The 13,627-nt window shown below is 42.4% G+C and overlaps 1 protein-coding gene across 2 annotated transcripts in view; it reads left to right on the forward strand.

The window, feature by feature from the left end:
- edil3a (EGF-like repeats and discoidin I-like domains 3a) overlaps nucleotides 1–13,627 on the forward strand; it is a gene marked incomplete at its 3' end in the record, with an annotated part of 167,521 nt that overhangs the window by 50,357 nt on the left and 103,537 nt on the right. For both annotated transcript variants that reach the window (XM_083644447.1, XM_083644448.1), the window contains exon 3: nucleotides 3,723–3,851. In XM_083644447.1, the coding sequence (XP_083500573.1) occupies nucleotides 3,723–3,851 (129 nt within the window). The remainder of the gene's footprint in view (nucleotides 1–3,722; nucleotides 3,852–13,627) is intronic.

Consider the following 13,627-nt stretch of genomic DNA (forward strand, 5'->3'; position numbering starts at 1 on the left):
AACCAGCTGTACTAGCCTTACTACAGTAGGGCTATGTCAACCAGCTGTACTGGCCTTACTACAGTAGGCCTATGTTATTCAGCTGTACTAGCCTTACTACAGTAGGCCTATGTTATTCAGCTGTACTAGCCTTACTACAGTAGGCCTATGTTATTCAGCTGTACTAGACTTACTACAGTAGGGTTATGTTAACCAGCTGTACTAGCCTTACTACAGTAGGCCTATGTTATTCAGCTGTACTAGACTTACTACTAGGGCTGGGTATTGGTTCAAATTTCAAGAATCGATTCGAATCCGATTCACAAGGTTTCCGAATCGATTAATCCCGATTCGATTAGATTCCGATTCGATTAATTTCAATATCGATTTGGTTAGTGATACTAAAACATGTTTTTTTTTGCTGTAACCTGAATTACATGACTGTCCAGTTATCTAACACAGGGGTTCCCAAACTTTTTTGCGCCAAGGACCGGTAGATACATGGGGAAAAAAGTTGCTGACCGGTTGTCAATTTTAATGGTTTTAGTTGCACATATATTTACTCACCAGGTGGTGACAAAGGGTAAATAACAGTCTTTTCATCTGTCAAAAAAAAAAAAAATCGATCTCTGGACATATGAATCAATATCAAAGGATTAAAAGAAAAATCGGTTAAAACCCAGCCCTACTTAGTACAGTAGGGTTATGTTAACCAGCTGTACTAGCCTTACTACAGTAGGCCTATGTTAACCAGCTGTACTAGCCTTACTAGAGTAAATGGTCTGGTAAATGGTAAATGGTCTGCATTTATATAGCGCTTTTATCCAAAGCGCTTTACAATGAGTAGATAGTCTACATTCACCCATTCATACACCGATGGCGGCAGGCTGCCACGCAGGGTGCCTACACACCATTGGGAGCAAGGAGGGTTAAGTGTCTTGCCCAAGGACACAACGACAGCAGCTGGGAGGGAGCGGGGATCGAACCGCCAACCCTTGCATCATTGGCCGACCCGCTCTACCTCCTGAGCTAAAGCCGCCCCAGAGTAGGCCTATGTTATTCAGCTGTACTAGCTTTACTACAGTACTGTAGGCCTATGTTAACCAGCTGTACTAGCCTTACTACAGTAGGCCTATGTTATTCAGCTGTACTAGCCTTACTACAGTAGGGCTATGTTAACCAGCTGTACTAGCCTTACTAAAGTAGGGCTCTGTTAACCAGCTGTACTAGCTTTACTACAGTAGGGCTATGTGACTCTGTGAACACTCTTCGCGTTTCAGCTGGAATCCTAAGCTGTTGTCATCATTTTCATAGAGAAGTCTTTGAAAGTGGGCCACTACCCAATGTGATTGGTTGCCTTACGATCTCTGTCTGGGAAACTTGCCCTCAGATTGTGCATGAATCAACATCTTCAAATTGTAATAGTAGCAATATTCGCAATCACAATATTTACTTTGTTTCTCAATACTATTAGGCAAAAGTTTACAATGTTTTGCCAACTAAACAAATATGTAGTGCTGAAGTTATACTATAATATATATTAGCTGCAGAGCATTGGGAGAACATGAAGATCCCCCCCCCCCTTTTTTAAGCTTATATCTATCCAGGGAAAGGTTTTGCTGAGCACGCATGGTTTTCCAGCTCTACATCATACACATTCATTAATTCACACACACACATTCACACCTGGTACTGTAGCTGCCCAGTAACCACAGTCTTCCCAAGAGCACCTTGAGTCAGAGCATCACCCAGCCCAAGCTTGCAGGCTTTTTTTCCCCCAAAACTGAAATTAATTATATCTATTCACTTTTCTAGAACTATAGGTGCAATTTCTACATTTTTTTTTTTTTTTTTTGTCCCAATTCCGCTACAGCTCCCATGCTTCCTTCCTGGCCCGGGGCAGCAACCTGTTGCTCCATTCAATCCTGCTATTTTAAGGCAACAGCTCTCCGCAGCACCCAGGACCTGTTGTAGAACTGGTCACTACCGTACCTCCGTTATTAATAGCCCTACCTGTACCTGTAGCTGCAACAATGACAAAAGGTCATCCACTTAATTAAGCCGCTAGCCGGTGCTTCACAGAGAGTGGAAAGGGACATTTCTGTGAAGTCATTGAAGCAAACACTGTTTGAAAGACGAGTCTTTGCACTGTGGAATATACTGTTCACTACTGATATATATTTGACACAAGCAGGTTTTGACAGGATTGCGATCATTTGAAGGTGTGTTTTCACAGTGTCCTCAAGTCTCTCAGAAAAGCATTTCAGTGAACTATTAACTTACGGTAATATAGGAGAATGTTTCCAAACATGCCCATCAAGTGTCCAATAGCTACTGGCTTGAAATGAGGGCTGAGGAGGACAAAAGTTTTCCAAATAGAGCCTCTTGCTCAGGGTTTTCCATAAGCATCAGCTGCCAGCTAAATTGCCGGACATTATCAAATTTCCAGCCGGCTACTTTCTTACTGTCACAATAACTGCAATATTGCAATACCGTGTTATAGACAAGCCAACCGCCACAGAGGTGTCACTTGGTGAAATGGCCTCTAGTTTCCCGGGTGGTGTTTGGACCTTCAGGCCAATCGCTGTGCTTAAACATGGCACAAAGTTTTGAATCACATCACAGTGCCTCCCATACACAGCGCAGCCCCCCTCCCTCCGCTGTGAGCGGAGACTGTAGATATTGATATGCAAATTAGCATGTGACATCAGCATAAACACACCGCCAAGTGAAAATAGTGTGTCTCAGTGTCAGTTCAGAAAATAAATAACAAATGTATATGAAGCGGTAAGTGTGACTGTGTGTGTGTGTGTGTGTGTGTGTGTGTGTGTGTGTGTGTGTGTGTGAGACTGTGTGTGTGTGTGTGTGTGTGTGTGTGTGTGTGTGTGTGTGTGTGTGTGTGTGTGTGTGTGTGTGTGTGTGTGTGTGTGTGTGTGTGTGTGTGAGACTGTGTGTGTGAGACTGTGTGTGTGTGTGTGTGTGTGTGTGTGTGTGTGTGTGTGTGTGTGTGTGTGTGTGTGTGTGTGTGGTTTATATAGGTAATAGTGCTCTGCCTTGCAGCCACACTGTGCTCTCCACTTAGCACTGTGAGAATGATGTGTTGCCTTCCTAGAGGGGACATATTCAATGAAGACTGTGCCTTGGGCTGTCCCCCAGACCGCAGAGACCAGCAGCAGTCACTGAAAGCCAACCAATCGTTGCTCTCTTGTCATCCCTGGTTTTGCCTGTCAAACCATTTTAGTCATACACTGTTTCAGTGGTCCAACCTACTTTATTGTATTAATTCCACTTCCATGTAGTCACTGTGGGTGTGTTTAATGCACAGAGGATTGCAGGTCATATCCCGGTTAAGGTCACCGAACAATACCGTATTAGTTTGCTGTGATTACCCGTACTGTCTGTCTGGGATACTGAGGCATGTACTGTAAACACCTCATCTCATCTACTGTTGGTTTTAGCAATGTGTGCAAGTTCTGCTATTATGGTAATATTCAGAATATCCTTTTTATTATTGTACAGAGTGAGGAACAGAGTGGGGTATGAAAATGCGTATAGACAGCTTATCCTGCATAAGACCGAAATGTGTATATTTAAGCTATTACCCGGGGCAATGTGTACAAGTATACACATTGAATGTGGAGGGGAAAGCACATTATCATTGTGTCACAATCTGCCTCACTGTTTGCAATAGTGGCGCAAAATGGACTTTTTGATGATTAGTCGCTCCGTCTTGTCCCACTCAGGTCCTTGCCATCCAAACCCTTGCCACAACAGAGGGACATGTGAGATCAGTGAGACCTACAGGGGCGACACCTTCATCGGTTACATCTGCAAGTGTCCACCAGGCTTCATTGGAATCCACTGCCAACACAGTAAGTCTTCTTTGTGTATGTTCTTCTGCCTCTAAAAACCCTCAGCCACTTTGATTCTACTGATTCTGAATGCTAAATCAAAGAGATGATAGGTGGCCGGACTATCTATTTCCACTAAATAGGACTTGGCATTTTAATCTGGAGGATTTTCCAGCACGAATAATGACCTTGTCCGGTGAATAAATGATGTACAGCTGACATGAATAAATCACTGTTGAAAGGATGAGTTCAGCAAAATGATAGTGAGTATGGTTCTGTATCGAGAGAAGAAATGCTGAACTTGCTTTCTTTTTGTTGAGCGTGCTCCTAATAAAGGTTGCTTGTCAGAAGGTTTTTGCTGCCTATAAAGTAATACCTTGTGTTCCATAAGGAGCATTGTTCTCACCCCACTACCATTTCTGTTCTTTCTGTAAAACCACTCTGTAAACGTTTACAAAGGGAAGCAAATAAAAGTGTTCTTTCTTTAAAACTGCTCTCTGAAAGCTTTTAAAAAGGGAAGATAAGTATAAGAAATGACTAGAGACCATCTTGCGATGGCATCACACCAGCCCGCGACTTAGAATGAATGTGGGCCAGTGGGGGGCCAATGTGTGGGGGGGGCAGCCCCCTTGTTCGGATCACACCCATTTCCGAACCCGACCTTCGTTTCGACATCAACTACATGTACACACCTGTAAAGTTTTTTGACTGCATCGTGGATGCTTTTGATGCTATCGCGCTAAAAAAAAATCTGCCCAGAGACACACATTGGCAAAGTACGGTACTCAAAACGGCTTCTGTGGTAGTTCTCCAGGACCACATTCACCATGTTGACACACACAGACAGACTCACAAGGTGAAAACAATCCCAGCCACACGGTGTCGTTGTCGTGGCTGCTAATTACCCACAATGCTGTCCCTAAAACAACAAAAAAGGAACTTTTGATAACTATCGCAAAGCTTTCTCTAGCATTTCTCCAGAACATTTCATACAACAAACATCTATGAGCTGGTTGATATCACAGCAACAGCAAGGAGAAACCAGAGTGAGCTGTTTTGACATTTCAACACGTCAACTTACTTTTTGTGCAACATTTTGTTTCACTTTTAAGTATTCTGAGCAGCAGTTTACTGTTTCAGCAGTTTTGAAGTCAATTTCACAGCAACTATTAGATGGTGTCAACTCTCTTGTGCCAATATTACTTGCAGCTCCACTTAGGAAAAAAACCCTGTTATTTGCTGTCAGGAAAGTGAGACCTAGTTAATGGAAAAGGGAACGATGTCAAATAACAGGCAGGATCAACATCAGCTAGCCAGGGTGGGAATACACAAGCATCAGTATCAGGATCAACATCAGCTAGCCAGGGTGGGAATACACAAGCATCAGTATCAATTCCATACATTCACATCGCGTCTCCTTGGCATCTTTACCCATTCCGAACAGATCCCAGGATTTAGAAAACACATTTAGGCTTTCGTGAGTGAGAGTTAAATGTTGGTAAATCTGTCTGAAATATAGGCCAACTCCTGTCGTTCGTCTCCTTGTGTCTGCTTGGCTGAACATTGCATTCGCCTGCCCCCAACACAGTTGTCCCTCATTGCAGGTGTGCTTGTAAGTAATGAAAGAGGGATTCCATGTATTCCGATGAGAACTGCTTGGAGAGATGTTTATTGGTTTAAAAAGAGAGAGAGAGAGAGAGTGGGATAGAGACAGAGAGAGAGGTGATGGTAAGCAACCATCTGTATCTGCTTCATACCTCTCCCAGAGTCTTTTCCCACTTTACATCAAGGTTAAACAAGACCCGAAAGTTAGACATTCTAAAGGGAACCGGTTTTATCTGCGAGCCACAAATGATGGGACAGTCGTTTTTGTACGCAGGGATATTTGATCATAGAACGGGCCTTGCTTACCTTTTCCGTGTTTCTAATTTAAAGGTAGACACCAGCGACTTCCTAGTTTGTTGTGAATCCCTCTGATGTTAAAGAAGAACATACTCTGAACTACAAAGAAAAACATGTAACCTTACCTTGTTTGTTTTACAGCACTCAAATTCCTTTCCCCATCTATTTGTTCATTTATTTTGTCAGGAGGACATAAAATGCAAGAGGCAAGTGACCATATCTCCATTAGTCCATTCATTTGATATCATGTGACCATATCTCCATTAGTCCATTCATTTGATATCATGTGACCATATCTCCATTAGTCCATTCATTTGTTATCATGTGACCATATCTCCATTAGTCCATTCATTTGATATCAGTCAATGCCTCCAGCTGGAAATTCAGTATGAGCAATTGGCCAGCATTCATCCCATAATTCAGTTATTGTTTCCTCTTAAATCCTTAGGGTTGTGAACCGATTCGATAAAGGCTGAATACACATTAATGACTGCTTTTCTTTACGGTCATTACAGTTGAATGAGAGAGAGAGAGAGAGAGAGAGAGAGAGAGAGAGAGAGAGAGAGAGAGAGAGAGAGAAATCTATATCTGAAGACATTAATAATAAAATCTAGCTTCTGGATAATTCCTGCAATTAAATGATAAAGACACACAAATAATAGTTATGTGAGAATGACAGCTTACAGTAGCTGGCTTTGTTATAGTGGGTTTTTAATGGAACAATATGAAACAAATGAAAAATATACAATTGTGAAAAGTGTTGGCTGGGATTTGTGTAGAAAACAAGCGGACAGGAAACAAGATGAAGAGAAGTGATTGACTGTTTAGTACAGGGCAGGCTAACAATCTTTCTTAGAATGTATGTGCTATTTTAATGCACATCTCCCAGTGCCATGGTTAGATAATGGTGCACAAGTACACAGTACAGTACATCACCGAAGGGATGATGAGCAGTACACCATTATCTGTTTTGTTTTAACCAACTAAATGATCTGTATCCATCTCAGTTTTCAAAGTCAAGGAGGACAAAATACTCACATTTCACTTGATTTATTGGCTCACATCACAAAAAACAAAATGCTTACGCGTTTCGGCAAAGAGCTTTCTTCAGAGCGAGTAAGCTCTTTGCCGAAACGCGTATTTTGTCCTCCTTGACTTTGAAAACTGAGATGTGCTACCCTTTCAACTTTTTTGAACATATTTTGGGTTTGGCACTCCGCTGAGAAGCCCATTGTTCAAGCGCAACCTTCTTTTTCTAAACATTATCTGTATCCATATCTGTACTCGGAGGGGAGTGGCTTAAATCGAAAGTGGGTGGGGTTTAGACTGAAAGTTGGTGGTTTATTGTTGTTGGCAGTTAAATTAAAAGCCGGTGAAACACGCACACGCGCACACACGCACGTATAGTTTAAGAAATGTCTGGAAATGAATGAGGAAATTCACTTCCTCATTGGCACACTATGGAGATAGTGGCTTGAAACATGCACGCGTGCACTAACACACGCATGCATTTATTTTTTTTAACGATACCCAGCTCTAATCATGAGTAAGGATATTGACACATTGTACTCACATGATGCTCACACTCATAAAAAGTACATTATCTGTATCCGTATTTGGCTCAATCCTAGCACTAACACCATCTTCCCCTGCTGGGTGGGGGTTATTAATTCCGTGCAGTGTAATAACTCCACAGCTGTTAATAAAGCATGAACATCCGCTGCTCGGGATACTTCCTATCTATCTAAAAACATTAACCACATCCTCAAGCTGCATGGGAAACAAAAACTCCACTCTGCTTATGTTTTAGCCTGGATCAATTTATGGATTGCATCACATAATAGCATTATCTTATTGCAATATCAGATATCCAGAGTTATACACCAGTGTTTGGATGTTGTGGATTGTATGCACAGTACTGTACACTACACAGAAACACATGGTAATAGAAATATGTCTAGGCCAACCCCACATTTTCCCTGTTAGCTGCCTGCTCTGTCAGAGCCAAATCCAATTTCACACCTTTGAGCGTTATCCTAAATACAGACTGTGCTACATATCCTGCTTTTTACACCGGATTTATGAAGCACAGACAGGAGTGATGTTGCATGGACAACTAGGATAAACACAAGCTAATTTAGACTGATGGACAGACAGATGTGTGCTTCAGCTGACGTTTTTCACTACACAAGCAGCATGACGTCACGTATAACACGATGACAAGAGGACAAGTGGCAGGCCACGGTTTTGGGAAAGTAGCCAAATATTGTAATGAACTGTCCGAGTTTGAAGTTTGGGGAGTGATTGCCACAGTAGACACAAGGTTGCAGGAGAACCCACTGTTTTTTTTAGGATGCATGTTCTCAGTCTACCAAGGTCAGGACAATCTGAATATGAACGGTACAGGTTTTTCAGAAGATTTGTTGTCGATAAGTTTGCCAATTGCCATAATGTGCCAAAACACAGCTGTGATATCCGAATTGATTTCCTGCACGTCCGGTCCAGTCCTGTTGATTTGCCAGTCACATAATGAGGATGAGGAGCATTTGATTTCTTGATTTCATTCATCATACCAAATCCTATCTTGGAAAGTTGGCAGATGAGATGAAGATGTGTCACCCTGCTCTGTCTCGGAGCGCTGAAGCTTCATCACTGTTCTCACAGGTGTCTGTGGCTCGTCCATCTTTATTCTCCTAATTGATGTTGGTTTTGTCTGATTCATCTTAGGCCTACTGTCAAATTCTATTTACTAAAATTGAAGGATCCAACTGCGCTTCAGCTGTAGGAACTGGCAGGTCCGGTGCATCACAGGAGGGACGCAATAATACTTAAAGGAATAAGTCTGGAGCAGCTCGGATCCAATGATGCCTTTTATTTAAGGTGCAAAATAGTCAGACAACGTTTCGACGTGCATACGTCTTCATCAAATTCTATTTACTGGTTGTCAACCGTACGCAATGTTATTGACTTTGAAACTTGGTAGCATCACGTTAGCTTTCCATGGAGTAGCTTTCACATACAGTAGCTGGGTTCTATGAGGTGAGCGGACTAGATTATCTGGTATCCAAGGTTAGTCCTATTTAGGAGCAGTGAACGTTTCCATTGCATGATGACCTGATCGGATGGTAATGAGTGTTTCAGGTATTCATCAAACCTTCAGGTGTTACCAGGGAAACCCGAAACTCCATTTCGCGTCAGCTGGTTCTTCGCCTCCACATTGTGCATTAAAACCATTTAACGCACTACAAGTTGATTATCCCTTACTTGCTTAATGCTTATTATTAAGGCTAACTAACCCTTAGTTAATGCTTATTACCCTAACTCTAACCATTGACTAACCCTAAACTATAAATCATGTATAAATTTATATAAAGGGATAGTTCGGATTTGCCGACAGTCAGTGTCCTACATTCAGTAGAATACAGTCGGCGCGGTCCCAGTTTGGAGAAATGGACATCGGCCGCGTTAGGTAAGTACAGTAGAGCTGTCGGCTGAGTGTGAACACCATTAAATGTTTCCATACTGTTCACCTGGCATAATCCAAGTCTCCACAAGCCCTGAGATGCCAGGTTGACTTGAAAAGACGTCATTTACACCCTGTTTTTAGCTGAAATCTTCACTGTAGCTAGGTGCTCAAAGAAGTGGTGCTCCACTCTTATTGCTGGAGCAACGTGGTGCCAGTGCACATTTCAGCTTGTGTAAATGACCTCTTTTCAAGTCAATTTGCCATCTCAGGGTTTGTGGAGACTTGGATTATGCCAGGTGAGCAGTATGGAACCATTGGCATGCCCGACCCCCCCCCCTTTTTATGCTTTTGCTCATGACACTGTTCACATTCTGCAGACAGCTCTACTTGCCTGAGGTGGCCGGTCTCCATCTGGGACCACGGCAGCTGCATTCTACTGCATGTAGTAAACTGACTGTCGGCAAGTACCTCATACAGTACATTATAACCCCCCATCAAAAAATCCGAACTATCCCTTTAGTTAACATGAACACCATTATGATTACGAGACACATTAGTTAGATAATTAAAGGTTAGTTAATTCTGATTAATTCATTAACTAACCCTTAATTAATGTCCCCTTATATTGTAAAGTGTTACCGAAACAAAAACAGGTTAATTTGGTTAAATCTTCTCGCAGATGATGGTGTTCACTCTTGACTCTTTTCTCCCTCCAAACCTTTCTTCCTTGGCTAGAAAGTCCTTTGAGCTCATTCCATCTTGCTTTTTGATCAATGAGCGTATTTTTTTTTTTAACTGCTTTTGAATCAATCCAGCAGGGCACGATTGATCGGGGGCTAAATGTGGGATGTGTGTGTTTTTTAAAGAGCGCCTCAATAATTTGATCATGTATTGACAGTTGCTATCATGGTGTGTTAGCCCTGCAGCTCCTTGCCAGGGGATAATCATCCAGTGTTGATCTGACCGGATGCAAAGCTGTGAGGAGCCATTACCGTTCATCAGCATCAACAGAGGGACACAGAGCCCATCTGGGCTCCCGGGTGCTTCAGTTAGGATGGCATTTGTTTATTTCGTTGCAGGTGATGAGGTACCTGGTGGTGCTGTGGTGCTAATATTTCCCTGTCTATTTTTGTGTGTGTGTGTGTGTGTGTGTGTTTTGTTTGTTTGTTTCCTCCGTCACATTTGGCCCGGCCCCTCTGACTCATCTCTCTCACATTGATTGATCACACAGAGAGTGAGGAAGACAGACGGATCATATCTCCATCCAACACTCTCACTAACTTTTTTTCCACTCGCCTCTATTTCCTGTTCTCTATGTTCTGCACAAGAGCGTGGTGATGTCATCGACAAGACGGCACCACAGCCTGAGCTGTGTGTGTGTGTGTGTGTGTGTGTGTGTGTCCTCAGCCTGTCAGTATGATCTGTGTGTGTCAAAAGGACAAGCGGTTAACAGTCTCCCCTATATCACAACCCCGTAAACATTAAAGGATGGTTTTACTGATTAAGCTCCCATTTCCTCCTCGGGCAAAATGATGCGTTTTATGTCACGTGTCCCAACGGCACTGCCGTAAGTTCTGCTCGAGACGTGGCTGTTATTGTTTATTTTTACTTTTTAAGTATGCGCACATCCACGGAGAATCCCCCCCCCTTCACGTTATTAGCACACCTCTAGACTCAGTTCTTCTCAGTCTACTGTAGGTGGCGCTGTCGGCGGCGCTCTCCAATTGTCTGGAAGCCGAGACTAGCACATCTCATACCTGCACCTCTTCAAGTGGAAAATGACTTGCCCTTCTCAAACCTGTCACTGCCTCACAGGAGGTGACTTTGTAGTGGCAGATCTACAGTATGTTGTGATGCTCTGTGTGTGTGTGTGTGTGTGTGTGTGTGTGTGTGTGTGTGTGTGTGTGTGTGTGTGTGTGTGTGTGTGTGTGTGTGTGTGTGTGTGTGTGTGTGTGTGTGTGTGTGTGTGTGTGTGTGTGTGTGTGTGTGTGGGTGTGTGTGCGTGCGTGCGTGCGTACGTGCAGCGGTGGGGGGGTCTTGTTAGCCAGCATTTCCTCCACCTCTCCCATGGAGGCCTGCGAGAAACCACCAAGAGAGGGCAGTGGGAGAGCGAGAAGGAGCGGTGGGATAGCGGTTGGTTTGTGGTTTTTCTATTCCCTCTCACCGTGACTGAAGCAGTTATTATCCCCTCCGTACTGTGAGGCTCCACTGTTTGAGTCACATCATGCCGTTAGCAGTAGAGACAGGGATTAAGCATGAAGATTTCATCCTTTTTTTTGGGATTGATGCAGATTTTAAGAGATACTTAAAGGTGATTTGTATCTCACTGGGTCTTAAAACTAATCCCAAATCGTTTGACATAGTTACATACTGTCTTTTTCCAACAAATTATATGTTTAAAACATGGATGTTGTATTCTGTAACAGGGAAAAGCTGAGCAATAGAGAGCCAATGTGGAACGTCATTTCCTGCTTCAGCACTGTACCAGAGATTTTCATCCGCCATTTATTTTCCCATAGACATTTCATAAAATGCTTATAAAAATAGTTGTACTTGTTCAAACCAAACGGTTCAGATATATTTAGAAACAGGAGAGATCGCATAACATTAACAGACCAAAACGTAAAAAAAATTGGGTTTAAAGAAATTATTTGTTCGATGTTTTTTCTTTTAAGTTTTGGTCAGACTGAAATGTTCTACGGTCTCTCCCGATTCTAAATATAGCTGAACCGTTTGGTTTGACCAAGTAAAACTATTTTTATAAGCATTTTATCAAATGTCTATTGGAAAATAAATTGCAGAAGAAAATTTCTGGTACAGTGCTGAAGCAGGAAGTGACGTTCACTTTCCCTCTCTATGTCAAAAGGAAACTAAAAATTAAGATATGTGTTTATTGTAGTGGCAGTTAAATAACACTTCTTCTCCTTTGACAATACTAGTGAAATACCTGTCCCTGTGTGAGTGGCCATTTAGTCAGGCCTCACTCACAGAGTTGGCATGCAGCCTCTCCTCTCTCTCCCCAGAGTAAAATGGCATAGCTGTGGCTCACTCATTCACTCACCCACAGACAGACAGACAGACAGACACACAGACAGACAGACAGACAGACAGACAGACAGACAGACAGACAGACAGACAGACAGACAGACAGACAGACAGACAGACAGACAGACAGACACTTCGCATTCTTATTAGGATAGGCTAGGGTACAGGAGGGTAAACATGTGAATTACATGTGTGTTCTTCCACATACAATGAACTTGAATGAGTTGCAACAGTGTTTGTCTGCAAAAGTTAGGTTCCTGTTCATCTCAAAGCAGCAGCTCCAGAAAGTGTTGTTGAGAACTTTTGAAAACGCTCTAGGGGAAGTGTTCATGTACAGAAATCGACTTAACTATCTCAAATCACAGGAGAAGCACATTTTAATTTTGTTTTAGGGCGGATTTCCGCTTTGAGTTTGAAAATGTTGCTTTTGGGGGTAGGCTTAGCTAAATTTAGATTGATTTATGTATGACTAAAAGTTGCTGAAAAAAGTTTCTGCCAAATATTGTGCATGGTCCCAGGAGGTGGAAGGAATGTTTTGTCCAGAGAAAATCTGCTTCTAAAAAAAGGAAAAAGAAAGATAGGTTTAGTCATCATAGGGCCTCAGGCCTGTTCTTGTAGGTATTATATAAATATGTCTCTCCTTAATTCCTTCGCCAGCGTATTATTTTTAAATTGCCAGCCACCGCCAGCATTTCTGATCATATTCACTAATCTTTCAAGACCCCAGAATATTTTGTACTATGAATATGTAAACAGTGAATCAATATATCAAAAGAGGGAACAGCTTCTGTTTTTATACTGTGTGTGTTGTGTGTGTGTGTGTGTGTGTGTGTGTGTGTGTGTGTGTGTGTGTGTGTGTGTGTGTGTGTGTGTGTGTGTGTGGGTGCATGCGTGTGTGTGTGTGTGAACACGGTGTGCTGTGTGGACACCTCTTAGCCATTGTCAGATCATTGTAAACCATGGCATCTTGGCGCTTATTGCGAGAGGTGGCTCTGCCATCATCGAGCCTGTGGACGAGTGAGCATGATCGGGTGGGTTAACATGCTGATACCAGCCCTTTGACCAGCAAGCCTTTCCTATGCCATCTTATGGGGGAAATCCTCTATCCTCCCCTTCTGGTTGGCAGCGATTTTTTTGCAAATCATAACAGACTGGTGTATTGGCCTTGGTATGGACTCTCCGAGTGCACTTATAGAAATGGCATTCACACTGTTAATATCTCATATTTTTCATTTTAAGTCATTGATTCATGAGCGATGAATTAATCAGGACTTTTTTATATATATAATACAGTTGAGATAGATTCCATCTGGAACATACTGCAGTATGTAGGGATTTATCAGGCTGGTTATAAATAATAAAATGGATACTTGACAGTGTCATA

This window comes from Poromitra crassiceps (assembly GCF_964638095.1).
Source record: "Poromitra crassiceps genome assembly, chromosome: 10".
NCBI lineage: Eukaryota > Metazoa > Chordata > Actinopteri > Beryciformes > Melamphaidae > Poromitra > Poromitra crassiceps.